The 15,201-nt window shown below is 36.3% G+C and overlaps 2 protein-coding genes across 2 annotated transcripts; both read left to right on the forward strand.

The window, feature by feature from the left end:
• Positions 1-3,742: 3,742 nt before the first annotated feature.
• On the forward strand, positions 3,743-6,529 carry LOC140036425 (zinc finger BED domain-containing protein RICESLEEPER 2-like). Its single transcript, XM_072077826.1, has 3 exons — positions 3,743-3,768; positions 4,196-6,380; positions 6,488-6,529. The coding sequence occupies exons 1-3, from the start codon at positions 3,743-3,745 to the stop codon at positions 6,527-6,529; spliced, it is 2,253 nt and encodes a 750-aa protein (XP_071933927.1).
• A 4,658-nt stretch (positions 6,530-11,187) lies between these two features.
• Positions 11,188-14,789, forward strand: LOC113732721 (uncharacterized). The gene is made up of 2 exons (XM_027258659.2): positions 11,188-11,445; positions 12,164-14,789. Exon 2 carries the CDS (start codon positions 12,172-12,174, stop codon positions 14,482-14,484), a length of 2,313 nt encoding a protein of 770 aa, XP_027114460.1. The 5' UTR covers positions 11,188-11,445; positions 12,164-12,171; the 3' UTR covers positions 14,485-14,789.
• The last annotated feature ends 412 nt before the right edge of the window (positions 14,790-15,201 follow it).

Raw genomic sequence — 15,201 nt, forward strand, 5'->3', positions numbered from 1 at the left:
AAAGGTTTATGGTTCTGAGACGACATGAGAGGTACCTCCCACCCGGATCGGTGTGGTACATACTATTCGCTCAGAACTCACGAGTTAAACATATTCATGTACAATTACCAATCATTGTTTATGGTTCTGAGTCGACATGAGAGGTACCTCCCACCCGAATCGGTGTGGTACATGCTATCGCTCAGGGAACCGATTTTAGCACTGAGACGGTAGGAGAGGCACCTCCCACCCGAACCGGTGTGGTATATGCTTCCACTCAAAATTTACGAGTTAAACGTGTTCATGTTATTCAAGCATTTAATATATTTCAGCATTTCAAGCATGAGTTATTCATTTCAAATGAGAACGAGTGCGATAAAGTACACACTCGACTCGGCAAGTTTACGTATCATGTATAACACTTGTACAACTAATATCTCAATCATATAAGCATTTAACACATACTTGACACTCACCAAGTAGTAAGAGCAAGTAGGTTCAATTTGAAATTCAAGTGTCCACCATGGAATCCTCTTGAAGGTTCTCGTGTGCGCCTGAGCAAATAATAATGGACTATCATTCAAATATTCCCACTATTGAGGAAGATCGTATCATAGTACAATCTTAGAAAAATCTCGTGAAACGAGCCTTAATTATCCTAAATCGAGGCTCTCGAGCGGGATTTCAAAGTACAAGAGAAATTAAGTTTACATTTTGGAAATCAATGATACAACGTTCGAATAATATCGAAGGAATAAGGAGTACTTGAAAAACTCCATTTCCTTGGAATTCGGAAAATTTCTGTTTTGATACGAACCCTTGAAAAATCGTATCTCACTCTACACAAGTCCAAAATTGTGAAACTTGACACCATTGGAAACCTCTTTGAAAGTACTAAAAGTTCTTAGAAGACACTTTTCCATGAATTTAAGTGGAAGGTATTCAAAAATGGGCTTAAAGTTACTGTTTCAGGGTGCTCAGAATTGTGCTAGGGTTGATTTTTCGCTAACTTTGGAAATTCGGTAAAATTCATACATTGCAAACCAGCCTCCGAAATTTATAAATCAATTAGAGTTGCAAGTAAAGTTTAGGACAGAATAAGCAGATCAAGAATCGGAGTTTTGAGTACCGAGATACGGTCGCTCAAAGTTGGAGGAAAAACGAAACTGTTAAGCTAGTTTCCAGATTTGAGTTCCAAACTTTGGGACTTTAGTTTGGTAGCAAAATAGACTCGGAACGGTACCAAATTTGGTATGAATATACTACCATATAAGGGCCACTCCGTTACCAAATTTCATAGAAAAATATGAACGGGAAGTCGGTTAACAAAACCGTTGAAATCGCAAGAAGTTCTAAGGCTAAGCTGCCTTTGAGCTTCCGGTTTGCCGTTTTCCAAACATTTGGCCAAGAAACGACTCAAACGTGATTCACTCCAGTAGGTAATGTCTAAAATATGCCCAAGGTACATTTGATAGGTGATTTACACCAAGAAATTTCGGATAACAAGTCCCAAATCATTGCTAGTTCAAATCTGTCCAAATGTAAGGTATTCCTTCACCAGACCATAAATCACTCAATTCAAATCGGAATTAAGTGTGGTTGGTGGCATTGGAAATATACTCATAAGGCTACATTTTCTCAGAAGAAACCATTTTTAAAATTTGTCCATAACCAGCTCGTTCGTGAGCATTAAGTTACAGCTCATGAGCTGCCTTCCAGCAAGCAATGAAACAGGACAGTGGATTTCAAATGAATGGTTTGGCTAGCTCAAGTAGAACCAGGACATGAATTTTATACCAACGGAAATCTAGGAATGTCTAGTTTCCAGTGCCACAAACGATACTCGATTTCGACATCGGATCAACAAGTTATGGCCGAAACAAGAAGACTGCCTGGGCAGTGACGGGATTCAAATTCCAGATTTTCAAGCTTTCGAATTTCTGACATTTGGGTGATCAAATCATGTTATTTTTCAATGAAACTTTTTACACAATCAATATAACATGTAAAAAATATAAACAAGCCATTAGAACCTCAAAATTTGGCATTAAAGTGCTTGAATAAGGCAGGGGCAAAATGGTCACTTTTGGTCATTGCACCATCTTGGAGTTTCTAACAATAACCCAACATTATACCACTAATTTAAGTACTAAACCAACATAATTATCATCATCAACCACCAAATCAGTTCATCAACCAAAGTGGGAGTTCATAGAGCCCACACACCAAAATCCAACATAAATAAAGCTACCCACTTACATGCATGAGCTTATATGTGCAATAGAACTTCCATAAATCAAGATTTTAAGGCTGGATCGTCACTTACTTCACTAGATGTTCAAGGCAGAAATTTTCGGCCTTCTTGAGCCAAAGAAAACCCGTGAGAGTAGCCTCCTTTCCTAGCTCAAAGTGCTCTCCAAGTGATTAGTTAAGTGTAGTTAAATTTTGGTGTGATTTGGATAAGATTTGGTGAAGAAATGATGAAGAAAAATTGACGAAGCAAGTTTGGTTCTTGCTCTTCGAGATGCACGGCTGAAATGGAAGGAAAAGAAGAGATGTTGCACGCCACTTTAGTTGAGGAATTGAAGGGTTTTGATCTAGTGTGATGCACCTAGGGGTGGAGCTGAGTCAAGGAGCTCGACTCGAGCTCGATATGTACTTGGTTAGAAGCTCAAGCTCGAGCTCGATCTCGAGTTGCTTGATAGAGCTATCGAGTCGAGTTCGAGCCCATAAATTTGATACTCGGAAGCTCGACGAGCTCTATCGAATATCGCATAAAAAATTTAAAAAAATTATATATAAAATTACTAATATAAGTAAATAAATTCTGAGGAATAATTATGGGTGAAGTGATAATTCTACTAAAAAGAATAGTCAACAAGTTCCCACTTCGCGCCCAGACTTCCCACCGAGCCTTTCTAGCCTTTCTAGCCTTTCAGCCTTTCTAGCCTTTCAGCCAGTTCCCACTTCCCATTTCCCATTTCCCATCTAGCCTTTCTTCCTCTTTCCAACTCCCAAGTCGTGTCTCTATTGCTAGCTCGTTGAAGCTTCCCAGAGCAGCTATTGATTTGCTTATCCATCGCCGGTAGCTTTTGAATCCGCCTGTAAGTTCAGAATCTCCTTATCTCCTTTTTGAATTTATGTATTAAGCATGCGGGTAAGAACTTGGTTGTATTATGTATTAAGCATTTAAGCATATTGGTAAGGAAAACGTGAGGAAAATTTGTATTTTAAGCTTGTTGCTGAAATTGTTGGTTACTGTATTTAGATTTGGTCACCACAACCCATGCATCTGATATGAAAGCCTCCTCGTCTTCTCCGACCTTTTATTTTTTCTTCTCCTCTTGAATCTCTGCCACCCACTGGCTGTTTAGTGAAGAGTCTTCAAAGAGAGAGTTTTGGGTTAAAGATTGATTTGTTATTTCTGTTTTTTTGTGCAATTTTTCATAAATTAGATATGAGCAAGGTTTTTTTTTTTTTTTTTTTGCTAGAGGAATCACTTGTTTTCTCTTGAGCCTGTTGGCAAAGGTCTGAATGCTGCCAAGGCACGTCAACAGCATGATATCCAGCAAAAGCTAAGAAACAACCATATTGATTAATGAGCATTGCTGATTTCATATTGTTCATGTTTCTAAGAATGGAACTCCTAAAGTTTTTCTTCAGTACGTGTCATCTGACCTCCATGTTAGCATATCTAGAACAATATTTGAACTTTCTATAATTGGTTTAGTTGGTCCTAGCTAACAAAAGTATAAAGTTAGGGATGAAGCAACACAAGTATAAGGGCAGGTATGTATGGATTTGCCAAGTATGATAAAAAGCAGGGATGAAGCAACACAAGTATGAAATTTCTTTTCCCTTTAGCGTAAGTCAAAAGATATTTGAGACAATTGAAAGTTGTTTTTATTTTAAGCCTTTGAAAAAAATGTAGGAAGAGTATATCATAGCATCTGATTACTGTGAAATGTGGCAGGTTTAATCTTTTCATTACTGAAAAGAATTATCAGCAGAACCTCAAAAAATGTATTCTTTATTTAATTCATATGCCTAAAACTTCTCTAAATAATTATCAGAGCAAGGTTTTTTTTTTTAAATAGTTTTGTTTACACCCTAAAAGTCTCTGAAATTCATGGTGAAAGCCTCCGTTAATGGATGTGTCTTTCTTTAGCTTGAAAATTTCCTTGCCCTGATTTGAAAATTTGTTGTCTTTCTTTAGCTTGGAGCCTTGGACTGCATGTGTTTATGGACTGATGTCAACCCAAGACAAGGGCAGTCAACCCGAGATTTCTTGTATCCCACTGGTTTCCAATGCTGATTCATGTACTCCATTGATATTGGACAACCCAATATATGTCTCCAATGAGTCAACGATGAATCCAGGAAACATGATGACTAATCCAATTACACAAAGTACTCCTTTGGGTAATATACAAGAAGGACAAGAAGCTGTGGTTGCTGACGATAACAATGAAGAAGGAGAAAATGATAAATTAGATGAAAATGATGAATTCCATATTCCAAAACGGAATAAAACTTCTGAAGCTTGGGAGGACTTCAACGAATTTGAAGAAAATGGCAATTACTATGCCATTTGCCGTTACTGCAATAAAAAGCTATCGAGGGGTAAATCAAAGCAAACAACTAGCTTGTGGTGGCACCAAAACTCATGTCCATCTAGAAAAGCAAGTTTAAGACAAGCTGCACAACAAACGAAACTGAACTTTCAGCCTGCTGATGATGCATTTCCTACTATACCACCTTTGCATACCGGAAAATTTGGCATGGAGAAAATGAGAGAAGCCGCTGCACATTGGATTGTGATGCACGAACATCCCTTCACCATTCTTGAAGAAGAAGGTTTGAATATTTTCCTAAAGCGTGGCATGCCCGAGTGGCAAAAGATCACTAGAGGAGTAGCAAAAAATGATTGTGTGGCAGTCTATGAACTTGAGAAAAAGAAGCTGAAGAAAAAGTTGAGAAATGTGAAAAAGGTGAGCCTCACAACTGATCTTTGGAAATCCAAAAATCAAAAGATCGAATATATGGTTATTACTGGCCATTGGATTGACTCGGATTGGAAGCTACAAAAGAGAGTGCTCAACTTTGTTCACATACCACCTCCTAGACGAGGGGTTGAGATTGCTGCTTCACTCTTCAAGTGTGTAAAGGATTGGGGTATTGAGCAAAAAATACACACAATTTCAGTTGACAATGCTTCGGCCAATGATGTAGCTATTAGAGTTTTGCGGGATGATTTTAGTAGATCGAAGAAACTATTAGGTGGCGGCAAGTTGTTTCATGTTCGATGTTGTACGCATATCTTGAACCTTATTGTTCAAGTCGGCCTTTCTGAGATTGCGGACATTGTAAACAAAATTAGGGACAACGTTGATTTTGTCAATCGCTCGGAGACCAGATTATTGTTGTTCGCTGAGATTGCACAACAACTTCAAATACCCGGGAAGAAGTTGCTTTATGATTGTCGAACAAGATGGAATGCCACCTTCGAAATGCTAAGCTGTGCTATGAAGTTCAAAGATGTTTTTCCTCGTTTTCAAGATAGAGATCCACTCTATGATTCATGTCCAGCTTATGAGGATTGGGAAAAAGCAGAAAAAGTGTGCTCCATGTTAGAGAAATTTTGGGCAGCCACGCATGTGATATCCGGGAGTGAATATCCTACGAGTAATTTGTTCCTTCAAGACGTTGTAAAAATTAAGAAAGTCTTAGATTCTCGAGCAAATGATGAAAATGACTTCATCCGAGCTATGATTAGAAAGATGAAGGCCAAGTTCGACAAATATTGGGGCGAATGCAATTTGTTAATGGCTATTGCTGTCATTTTAGATCCAAGGCAGAAAATGAGAGTTGTTGAGTTCATCTTCCCTCAAATGTTTCCATCTTTTGAGGCACAAGAACATATTTTTAGCGTGAAGAAAGCTTTATTTGAGCTTTATGATGAGTATGCAGATTTGAATGCAACTGGAAATGAAAATGCAGTCCACTCATGTGCTTCAGAAGGGCCACAAAAAAATGCAACATCTTCTTCTAGGTGGGTTGACTTTGATGAGTACTGTGACGAAATGGAGACTACTGAGCCACAGAAATCTGAATTGGTGGATTATTTAGAAAAGGCTCGCCCAAAGACTGGTTCCAACCCAAATGCCTATGATTGTTTGGAGTGGTGGAAAAGCAATAGGGTTGCGTATCCAATATTGTCCGAAATGGCGGCTGACATCTTAGCTATTCCTGTAACTACAGTGGCATCTGAGGCTACATTTAGTGCCGGAACTCGAGTTATTGATAGCTATCGTGCTTCTCTTCATCCAGATACGGTTCAAGTGTTGTTATGTGCAGGGGACTGGTGTGGAAAGCTTCACGGGATCTCAAAGAAAGTGAAAGTAAGTTTTATTGTTTTATCATTCAACTTTTGTGGCCAAGTTCAACAAGTTATGACTTCTTTTCTTTCTAAATTATTTGCCTTGGGTGGTTTTTATTGGAAATGCAGCAAGCTAAAATAATCAAAGAAATTGAATTGCCCAAGATTTGAAGGTCTATTGCAAAGGGCTCATTTTGAATTAGGTTTGGCATTGTGGTTATCTAGAGTTCTCGATAATTTTGTACCTTAATTTGATTCATTTTTTGTCTTTGGTGATATTTGATAGGACTTATATTTTTTTGGTTGGCAATAGGTGTTAGAAACTTGGAATTTTGGAATCTGAACTCTATGCAGTTAACATCGCAATTGACTTGTCTCAAATTTGTACAGCTATAGTGAATTTGGTGACTTTTTTACTCAAGCGAATGTTGACACTTGACAAGCTGTGGTTGCCAGTTGTGTTTTGACTTTTTTGACTCAAATCTGTACAACTTTGGTGAATCTGGAGATTTTTTTGACTGTTGACAAGCTGTGGCTGCCAAGTTGTGTTTTGGCTTTTGACTTTGGACTCAAATCTGTATAGCTATAGTGAATCTGGTGATTTCTTTGACTCAAGTGAATGTTGTATAGCTACTACCAGGTTGTATTTTGATTTTTGACTAAAATCTGTACATGAGTTGCTGTATAGAATCTTGGCAATGGATCTTAATAGAATGTTGTATAGAGAACTTGATCTCAAATCGTACAGAGTTCAGTGTATTGTGACTAAATGCTATTAATATCAAGTTCTCTATTTCTTTTGCTTACATGGCTATTTTGGCTATTGAGAAACTATCATTTTTTCTATCATATTAACTAGTTTGATACTGTTGCTTTTAGAGTGCTTGAATCACATGGTTGGCATTTGCGTTGAAATGAAGCAAAATGCATGTTTTAATATGAGTTGCTATATTGAAGGATAGCACAGTTTTTTGCGCTCAATTTTTGCTGAATTCTGGTCTAGAAAACAAATATTTTCAAGCTCATTTTACGAGATTAGTTCGAGTACTCGAGCTCGAATCTTATACGAGTTCGAGCTCGAGTTCGAAGTTTGAGGCTCGTTCGAGCTCGAGCTCGAGCTCGAGCAGTACTCATAACCTTCGAGCTCGAGCTCGAGTATGGTACTACTCGAGCTCGACTTGGCTCGACTTCACCCCTAGATGCACCCATGAGGAGTTCAATAATGTGTGGCCCAAAATGCTCCAAAAGTCAACTAAGGATAGTGCGCGTATACGCGCGCTTCGTGCTCAATTCCTTTCGAGTTCGTTTCACTAGTGCCCTAAACCTCTAATGTACTTTCATTTACACTAATATTATTCATTCTGAATAGTCTAAACTAATAGTCTAAAATTCCTCAATTAATCGCGCGGGTAAAAACGCGCATTTCCAAATTAAGCGCGATAACGCGAGACCTCCAAGAAATTTTTATAACGATAGTACTAATGACTATCACTTGAGTATTTAAACATAAAATTACCTATTTTAAAACCATTGTACAAGTCTCCAATTTTTCAAACTTATTGTACCCTCGATCGATTAAAATTTCCAAACACCTTTTCACTATTTTCACTAAACGAGCTTCCAAAATTTAATTTTTGAAACAAGTCACTTTAAAAATATAATGAAACTATAATTCCATGTATTTAGGTCTAATAAGGATAGAAAATAATATTCGGGGCCATTGGCCAAATAAATAATTAAATAAGCTCGTAACAGGAGTTTAAAATAGGTAAATTTGTGAGTTCTTACATGAGTCGAGTATTAATTCCTCAATTAACTTTTCTTAATCTACTATTAATCATTCTTAATTCTCCAATATTAATACACTCCCGATTCAAGTATAGCCTCGAAAAACGTGCACTCGTTGTTCCAAACTAAACGAATTTTTTTGAAAAGTGAACTTTCCAACAAAACGCTTTAAAAACATAAAAGAGACGCTGTTCCATCTAAATGGATTTAAAATGGTCGAAATAAATAATTCGAAGAAAATGAGTGAATAATTATTTAAATAACCCGGTAATATTCTATAAAAATAAAAAATTTTCAGGTCCTCACATTAAGTTTATGTTCGCGAACAATCGTTTAAACTCTCGAACTCGCTCATATTCATTCAATTACTTATTGAGTCAAAATATTTGTTTGAACTCAGCTCATATACATCTTCGAACGAACCCTTATTGAACACGAATGAACCTAAACAAGTCGAACTAATGAACAGTTCGATTCGTTTAACAGCTCTAATAAATTCAGACGTGCAATATGCGTGTTACCTCTTACTTTAATTCCTAGTGACTTATTCATTATTACTAAAGAAAATGTTAGTAACTATTTAGAGTGATAACTAATGAACACAAGTAAAGAAATACAGCAACAAAGATGATCGTCATGAAACCAAGAATGATGTAATAAATCTCCAATAGTAGACGCAAAAGGAAAAGACAGAAAGTTATCATGTTTTATAAATCAAGTAGTTCCAAAATCTTTTTATAAAAAAAAAGGGCTAATCGATTAAACTATCAAATTAAATAATAAGACCTAAACATGGACGCTCCATGTGTTGAATATTTGCTTACTAGGAAAAAAAGAGAAATCCTTTGCTTCTTTGCTTGGTGGAAAAAAAAAATATATATTCAAACTAACTGCTTCGCCTCCTGGTTAAAAGAGAATACACTAGAAGAAAGCCTATTCCTCTTGACTCTGATGGACTCCTTGTATAGTATTAGCCCATCCAAGTAGACAAGGAATTAGGGATGGCAATGGGGCGGGGGACCCCTCCCCCATCCCCCACCCCGCTGCCTACAAACTCCCCCCGCCTCCCACTCACCCCGCCCCGCCCCACTTCCCCAGCGGGGGCACCCGCGGGGTTAATAAAATTTTTCCCCGTTGGGTTAATAAAATTTTATTATAGTTAAATTTTAATAAATAATCAAGTACTAAAATATCAACACATCATCAAGTTATTATTCATTTTAATTTTACAATTGAAACTCATAAAAACAATCAAACAAAAGTTATTTGAATACAATCCAACATGATGAAATAAATACAACTAAAATAGTTAAGTTTTCACTTTTGGTACAAATACAATCACTAATTCATTATTGTGTTTGTGCTTTTTTTTGAGAAAAAAAGTGTGATTCTATTAAGTGTAATTAGAAATTTAGTATAAATGTATTAGTAAATTTAGTATAACTAATTAATAAATTCTATAAGTAGACATGTCTAATTATTCGTATAATTGATAATATCAATTATATTACATACACTAATATACATTATATAATACATCTAACTAATAATATCATTATCATAAGTTTATAACTAATTAATATAATTTTTTTTTTGCGGGTGGCGGGGCGGGGGATGGGGCTGGGGTATACTCCCCCGCCCCCGCCCCTTTTCTAAACGGGGGGAAAAAATTCCCCCCCCGCCCCGAGAGCCCCCCGCGGGGCGGTTGCCCATTGCCATCCCTACAAGGAATGCTCTTCAATACTAAACAATCAAGTAAATGTGAGCAAATCTTTTTTTTTTTAAAATATATTTTTGCTTGCTTGATTAAGAGCTCGACTGTTTGATATTTTTGCTTTTCATTTATATAAATTTCATTATTTTTCCCCTTGTAATTAACTCTGGATTGTTGTAAAGTCCTTGTACTTTTATACCATATAAATTAATTGAGTTTCAAATCTATCTATTTAAAGAAGAAGCCTCCATAACAACTAGGTAAATGGAATTCTATTCTATTTGGGGATTCCATATCAAACTATTGTTTACCCCTCAAGGGTGTAATATTAGCCTAACTCTAGAAGACTATTAGCAAAAGTTGTTTGTGCAGGGTGGTATTTTGTGTACTGAATAGAGATTCTAAACTCTAGAAGGGAAAGGGAATGACTGAAAGGTCTGACTAAGATTGGCTAAATGGTGTATGTTCACATAAATATTTCACACATACTAAAACATTCAACCAAAAAAGGACAAAACTTGGACTATTTATCATAAAAGCTATTTGTACTTAATTTTGTACAAACTATATAACTATATCACAAAAGTTATACCTATTTACTAAAGGGTAAAAAATCTTAACAGCCATTAAATTGTTACTCGTGTCGACTTTTGACTATTAAACAATTTTTCGAAAAAAATTAGCCGCTAAATTAACTGAATAGTACAGTTGTGACAATTTCATTGATTATTGCTCCTAATCTACAAAATAATCAAAACACATGTCAAAATGTAAGGGTATATTTGTTCACTATGGGTTTTTTTTTTTTTTTTTTATCAAAACACAACTCTGATTATTTTGTAGATTAAGAGCAATAATCGATGAAATGACAATGGGTGTGCTTATTAGTTAGTTTAATGGCTAACTTTTTGTTTTGCTCTTTTTTATGTGTTAAGTAATTCACTAATTTTTTTTTTGGCACACCCCATACAATTCACTATTATTATTAAGATTAATTTTCTATACATTGATAGTTTATATACTATTAGTTTTGAATAAATGAAAACTTTCAAAATTAAATTTAAAATATAAAACTTTTGCATGTATATCGTAGATTCAACGATAATAGTGTATATATTGTTAATATATATAAGAATTTCTCTTATTATTATATATTATTCTCATTCAAAAATTATTGGCATTTTTATTGTCTTACAAAAGTGCCCTCATAATAAAGGTTTATTAACTTCACATCTTCCAATAATTTCCACAAATTCTTCCTTTTTTGTTTTTTTGGCTATTTTTATTCCCCGAATTGGAAGAAATGTGTGCACTGACAAACATTTGATGAGGCAGCATGCCAGCAGCTGTCCTGTTCTACACACTTTCCCAAAAAAATTGCAACTTTATCAGCCATTTCCAGTTCCGCCGGCATCTTGTAAGTTTTATCATCTGTCAACGGAAGCTCTTCTGATTTCGGCCGTTAGTATGTAGAAAAAAAAAACCCAGCAATCTTTCCCAAAAATGTCGTCTCCGATCACTCAAATGTTCCACATTCCGACGTGCTGTTTCTTCCTTCACTCTCTTAGCTGACAGAAATGCAGAGGTACTTACAGCTCCCTAATGGGAAAATAAAGAATGACCCATATTTTAATTCTTAGTTTTTCTGCAGAATGGTTTGTTGTTTTGACTTTTTTGTACAATCTGGTAAGTGGGTTATTTTCATTTTTATGGATCTTGTCCTTTTCTATAGAGAAATGGCATGCATGGATATGGAACTTTAGCAGAAAAAATGGTTTCTTTTTTGCTTTTATATTGCAGAATTATAAACGATGACTGTAAATTTGCTGGTGCGTTAGTGACCAAATTGGCTTCCGTTGTTTAAGAACTAACTAGCTTCAAATATTTGATGAAGAAGAAAAAACTGACCAAAATGATGGTTTTTTGAGTTCCATATCTAACTAAAGTGTTCATGGAAATTCCTGTTATAAAGACAAAAACTTGACCAAAAAAGTTAAAGGCCCACCCAAAATAAGGATGGATGCAGTGATTTTATTGCTTTCAGGGTAAATAGTTTGAAGTTTGAAGTTCAAGTCTCTTGTCCATAAAAGCAAATCAATGTACTGAGGACACAAAGTATAGTTGCTCATATAAGTTGGGAAATTTTGAATATCAGCATTGTGGTATGAAAGGCTCTTTTTGGTAGTTAGTAGATTCTAGCAACTCTAGTTGCTTATTTTTGTACTCTGACTATTTTTGGGATGCATGTATGGCTTCTCTTTTTTGATTAACTATAACTGATTAGGACCCTGCTTTCTGTCCAGGTAGAAAAATGATAACATTAGATAAGAGTTTGGACAAAATGAGTGTTTTGAAGAAGATATCTGAAGCTCTGGCTACCAATGAAGCCAAAAAGGACCGGCTTAAAAATTTTATTCTGTTGTTAATGCTTGAATGGGAAGATTTTGAGAGCCACTTGGATTTAACTGGCTTGCTTTTCCGGGAATGCTTAGCTGAACTTCAGTCCAGAGAGACCCATTTAAGCTCAGTTCAAGAATCAGTGAGTGAAAGTTCAAAAGAAATGGATATGACAAGGAAATCTCTTGAACAAAAGTTTGACGAATTAGTTGAAAAAGAGAAGGAATTTTGTTTATTTCAAGAAAAAGGGAGTAATGAATTAAAATTGCAGGAGGAGACATTAGGTATGATTCGTGAGGAAATTGAGGTGAGAGAGTTAAAATTGAATGAACAAGAGAAATTGATACAAGGGCTTTTTGATAAGATTGAGCTGGAGCAAAAGGAATTTGAGAGTATTAAGAGTTCAGTTGGAGACAGGTTTAACGAAATTGGGTTAAAGGAGTATCACATAGAGCAAAGAGCTAATGAACTTGATTTGAAAGAGCAAAAGTTGATGCATCGTGAAAAGGAGATTGAATCAAGGGAAAAGATTTTGTATCTAAAGATGAAGGAAATTGAACTTAAAGGGAAACAATTTGATTCTGCTAAAATCTCCAATAAACACTTGCAAGATTCTGGTTCTGAAGCAAAGCATGGTCTTCACCTGAATGAGGAAGAAAGTTTAGCATGCACAGAACGGGGAAAGCAATTGACAGATGCTGTAGGGCATATAGCATCTCATAATATGCAAAATGTTACTGATCACAAGAGTAAAAAACTGCTAGATTCATCAGTTGATTCGACAACAATCTGGGAGTCTTGCTGCTTTTTTTGTGATGTAAGGAAAGTGCTCTTCAAACGTGGCCTAAAAAAAGATTTCTTCTGCCAGAACTGCTCAAAATATTACGTTGCTTTTTCAAGTGCAATGGGTTATGAGGAGAATGGTAACATTAAAATGCTCAAGTCATGCACAGCGACTGAAAGGAATGGTGATGTTCTTGGGGATGCGAGGTCTGATGATAAAGATGGAAGTGTAAATCTACTGCATCTTGGCAAAGGAGATTATGATGTTCTGAGGATTGATCATTCATGGCATAGAGAATCCAGTGAATCAATAAACCAGAGCAGGAAAAGAGGGAGCACTGAAACAGGAAATGAGGTCATAGCGGCTGAGGAAGTTTTGGCAGACATTGATCACCATTTCCATTGCACGCCATTTGCACAATTGCTACCAATCTCTGAGAAAGGAAGAGAAAGTGGTGCTGATGACATCCCAAGCTCTTCAAAGAGGTTGCGGGTGAGCAATAATCATGATGAACAGAGCGAAGCAACGTTGCTTCAATGTTCAGCATGTGGCAATTCAACTGGTTTTTCTGCAGATGTGGATAATGGAAAGTTAAGAATAGGAGAGGGAAATTCTCCTATTGAACAAAGCTTGCAAGATTGTGATATTAATGATATTCCTGAATTTAAGGGAAATGCTCCTACCGAAGAAAGCTTGCAAAATTGTGATGTTATTGATGTGTCAGGATCAGGTTCTGCTGATCATTCAGTAATAGGAATTATGTATCCTCCGGGAGAATTTAATGATTTTGACAAGTACAGAGAAGAGAATTGTTTCTCCCCAGGTCAAATTTGGGCTTGTTATGATGATACTCATGATCCCATGCCAAGATTCTACGCCCAAATCATGAAGGTACATGTTCGCCCATTTAAATTGTGCATAAATTGGCTATATCCTCATCCAGGATATCAAGGTGGGATTGACTGGGTAAACAGGGACTTACCTGTGGCCTGTGGCGAGTTTGCACGCGATAATTCTGAACACATCACTACTTTTCGTATATTCTCTCATCAAGTAAATTATGATAAGAATATGGATAGACTAACATATACAATATATCCTAGAAATGGGGAGATTTGGGCCCTATTTAAGGACTGGGATATAAGGTGGAGATCAAATCCAGAAAATCACCCTAGGATGAGGTATGAATATCAATTTGTGGAGGTTGTCAAAGAATATGTTGAGAGTACTGCTGTCGAGGTTGCTTTCTTGGATAAAGTTGGAGGTTTTCTGAGCCTATATCATAGGAAAATCCAAGGTAAGCCAGTTCTAATACCGCCAAATCAACTACTAAGATTCTCACATCGAGTCCCCTCTTATACGATGCATGGCACTGAAGGAGAAGGTGTCCCAGAAGGATCTTTTGAACTTGATCCTGCTGCCATACCTCTGGCTCCTCAATGAGATTATTCTTAGTGAAGCTGACATAAATGCTGTAAAGGACTGAATCTGTGTTTATATGGAGCTTCTATCTCAGTTTTACATGTCATTAACTTAATCCTAGCACTGTTTCTCACAGGTCGGTGGCATCATGGACAGTTCTTGAAGATTTTTTGTTGCCTATCATTATAGATTCTGAAGCATGCAATTGAATTTGAACAGTACCCTGTCATTTTGCATATTCTGGTAGTCTGATGTTCTAGTTATTGTGGATCATTTTTCTTTATAAATTTCCTTCTGAATTTGATGCTTTCAATGATCACATGCTACATTATTATTCAAGTCAAGTAATTAACATCTTGCTTCTCACAAGTGCGTCAATTTTGCTTCCACAATTGTCCTTATCATGAAGTAAAGTAAATTTTGAAAATTAAGTGAAGATGTGACAGTTATAGTCTATATTTTGGCTTGTAGAACTCTGTAATCTTCCCCCATATGGTTGAACTTACATCCATGCTTTGGTTGGAGACATGCCTAAATCTTTGTGTACATACAGATAAGCCTTTACTGAATCAATGCCTCAAAAAGAAAGTTCTGATCTTTTAGATGCTCTATCTAAGATCAAAATGTTTTCATTTTCTTCTCTGCACCAAAATTCATCCTGGCACCTCTTTCTTTAACGAATGTCAATCTTCTCTGTCTCTCTCCCTTCTTCAACAAACGACAGTCTTCTCCATCTTC

This window comes from Coffea arabica, chromosome 2e (genome assembly GCF_036785885.1).
Source record: "Coffea arabica cultivar ET-39 chromosome 2e, Coffea Arabica ET-39 HiFi, whole genome shotgun sequence".
In the NCBI taxonomy this organism is placed as follows: domain Eukaryota; kingdom Viridiplantae; phylum Streptophyta; class Magnoliopsida; order Gentianales; family Rubiaceae; genus Coffea; species Coffea arabica.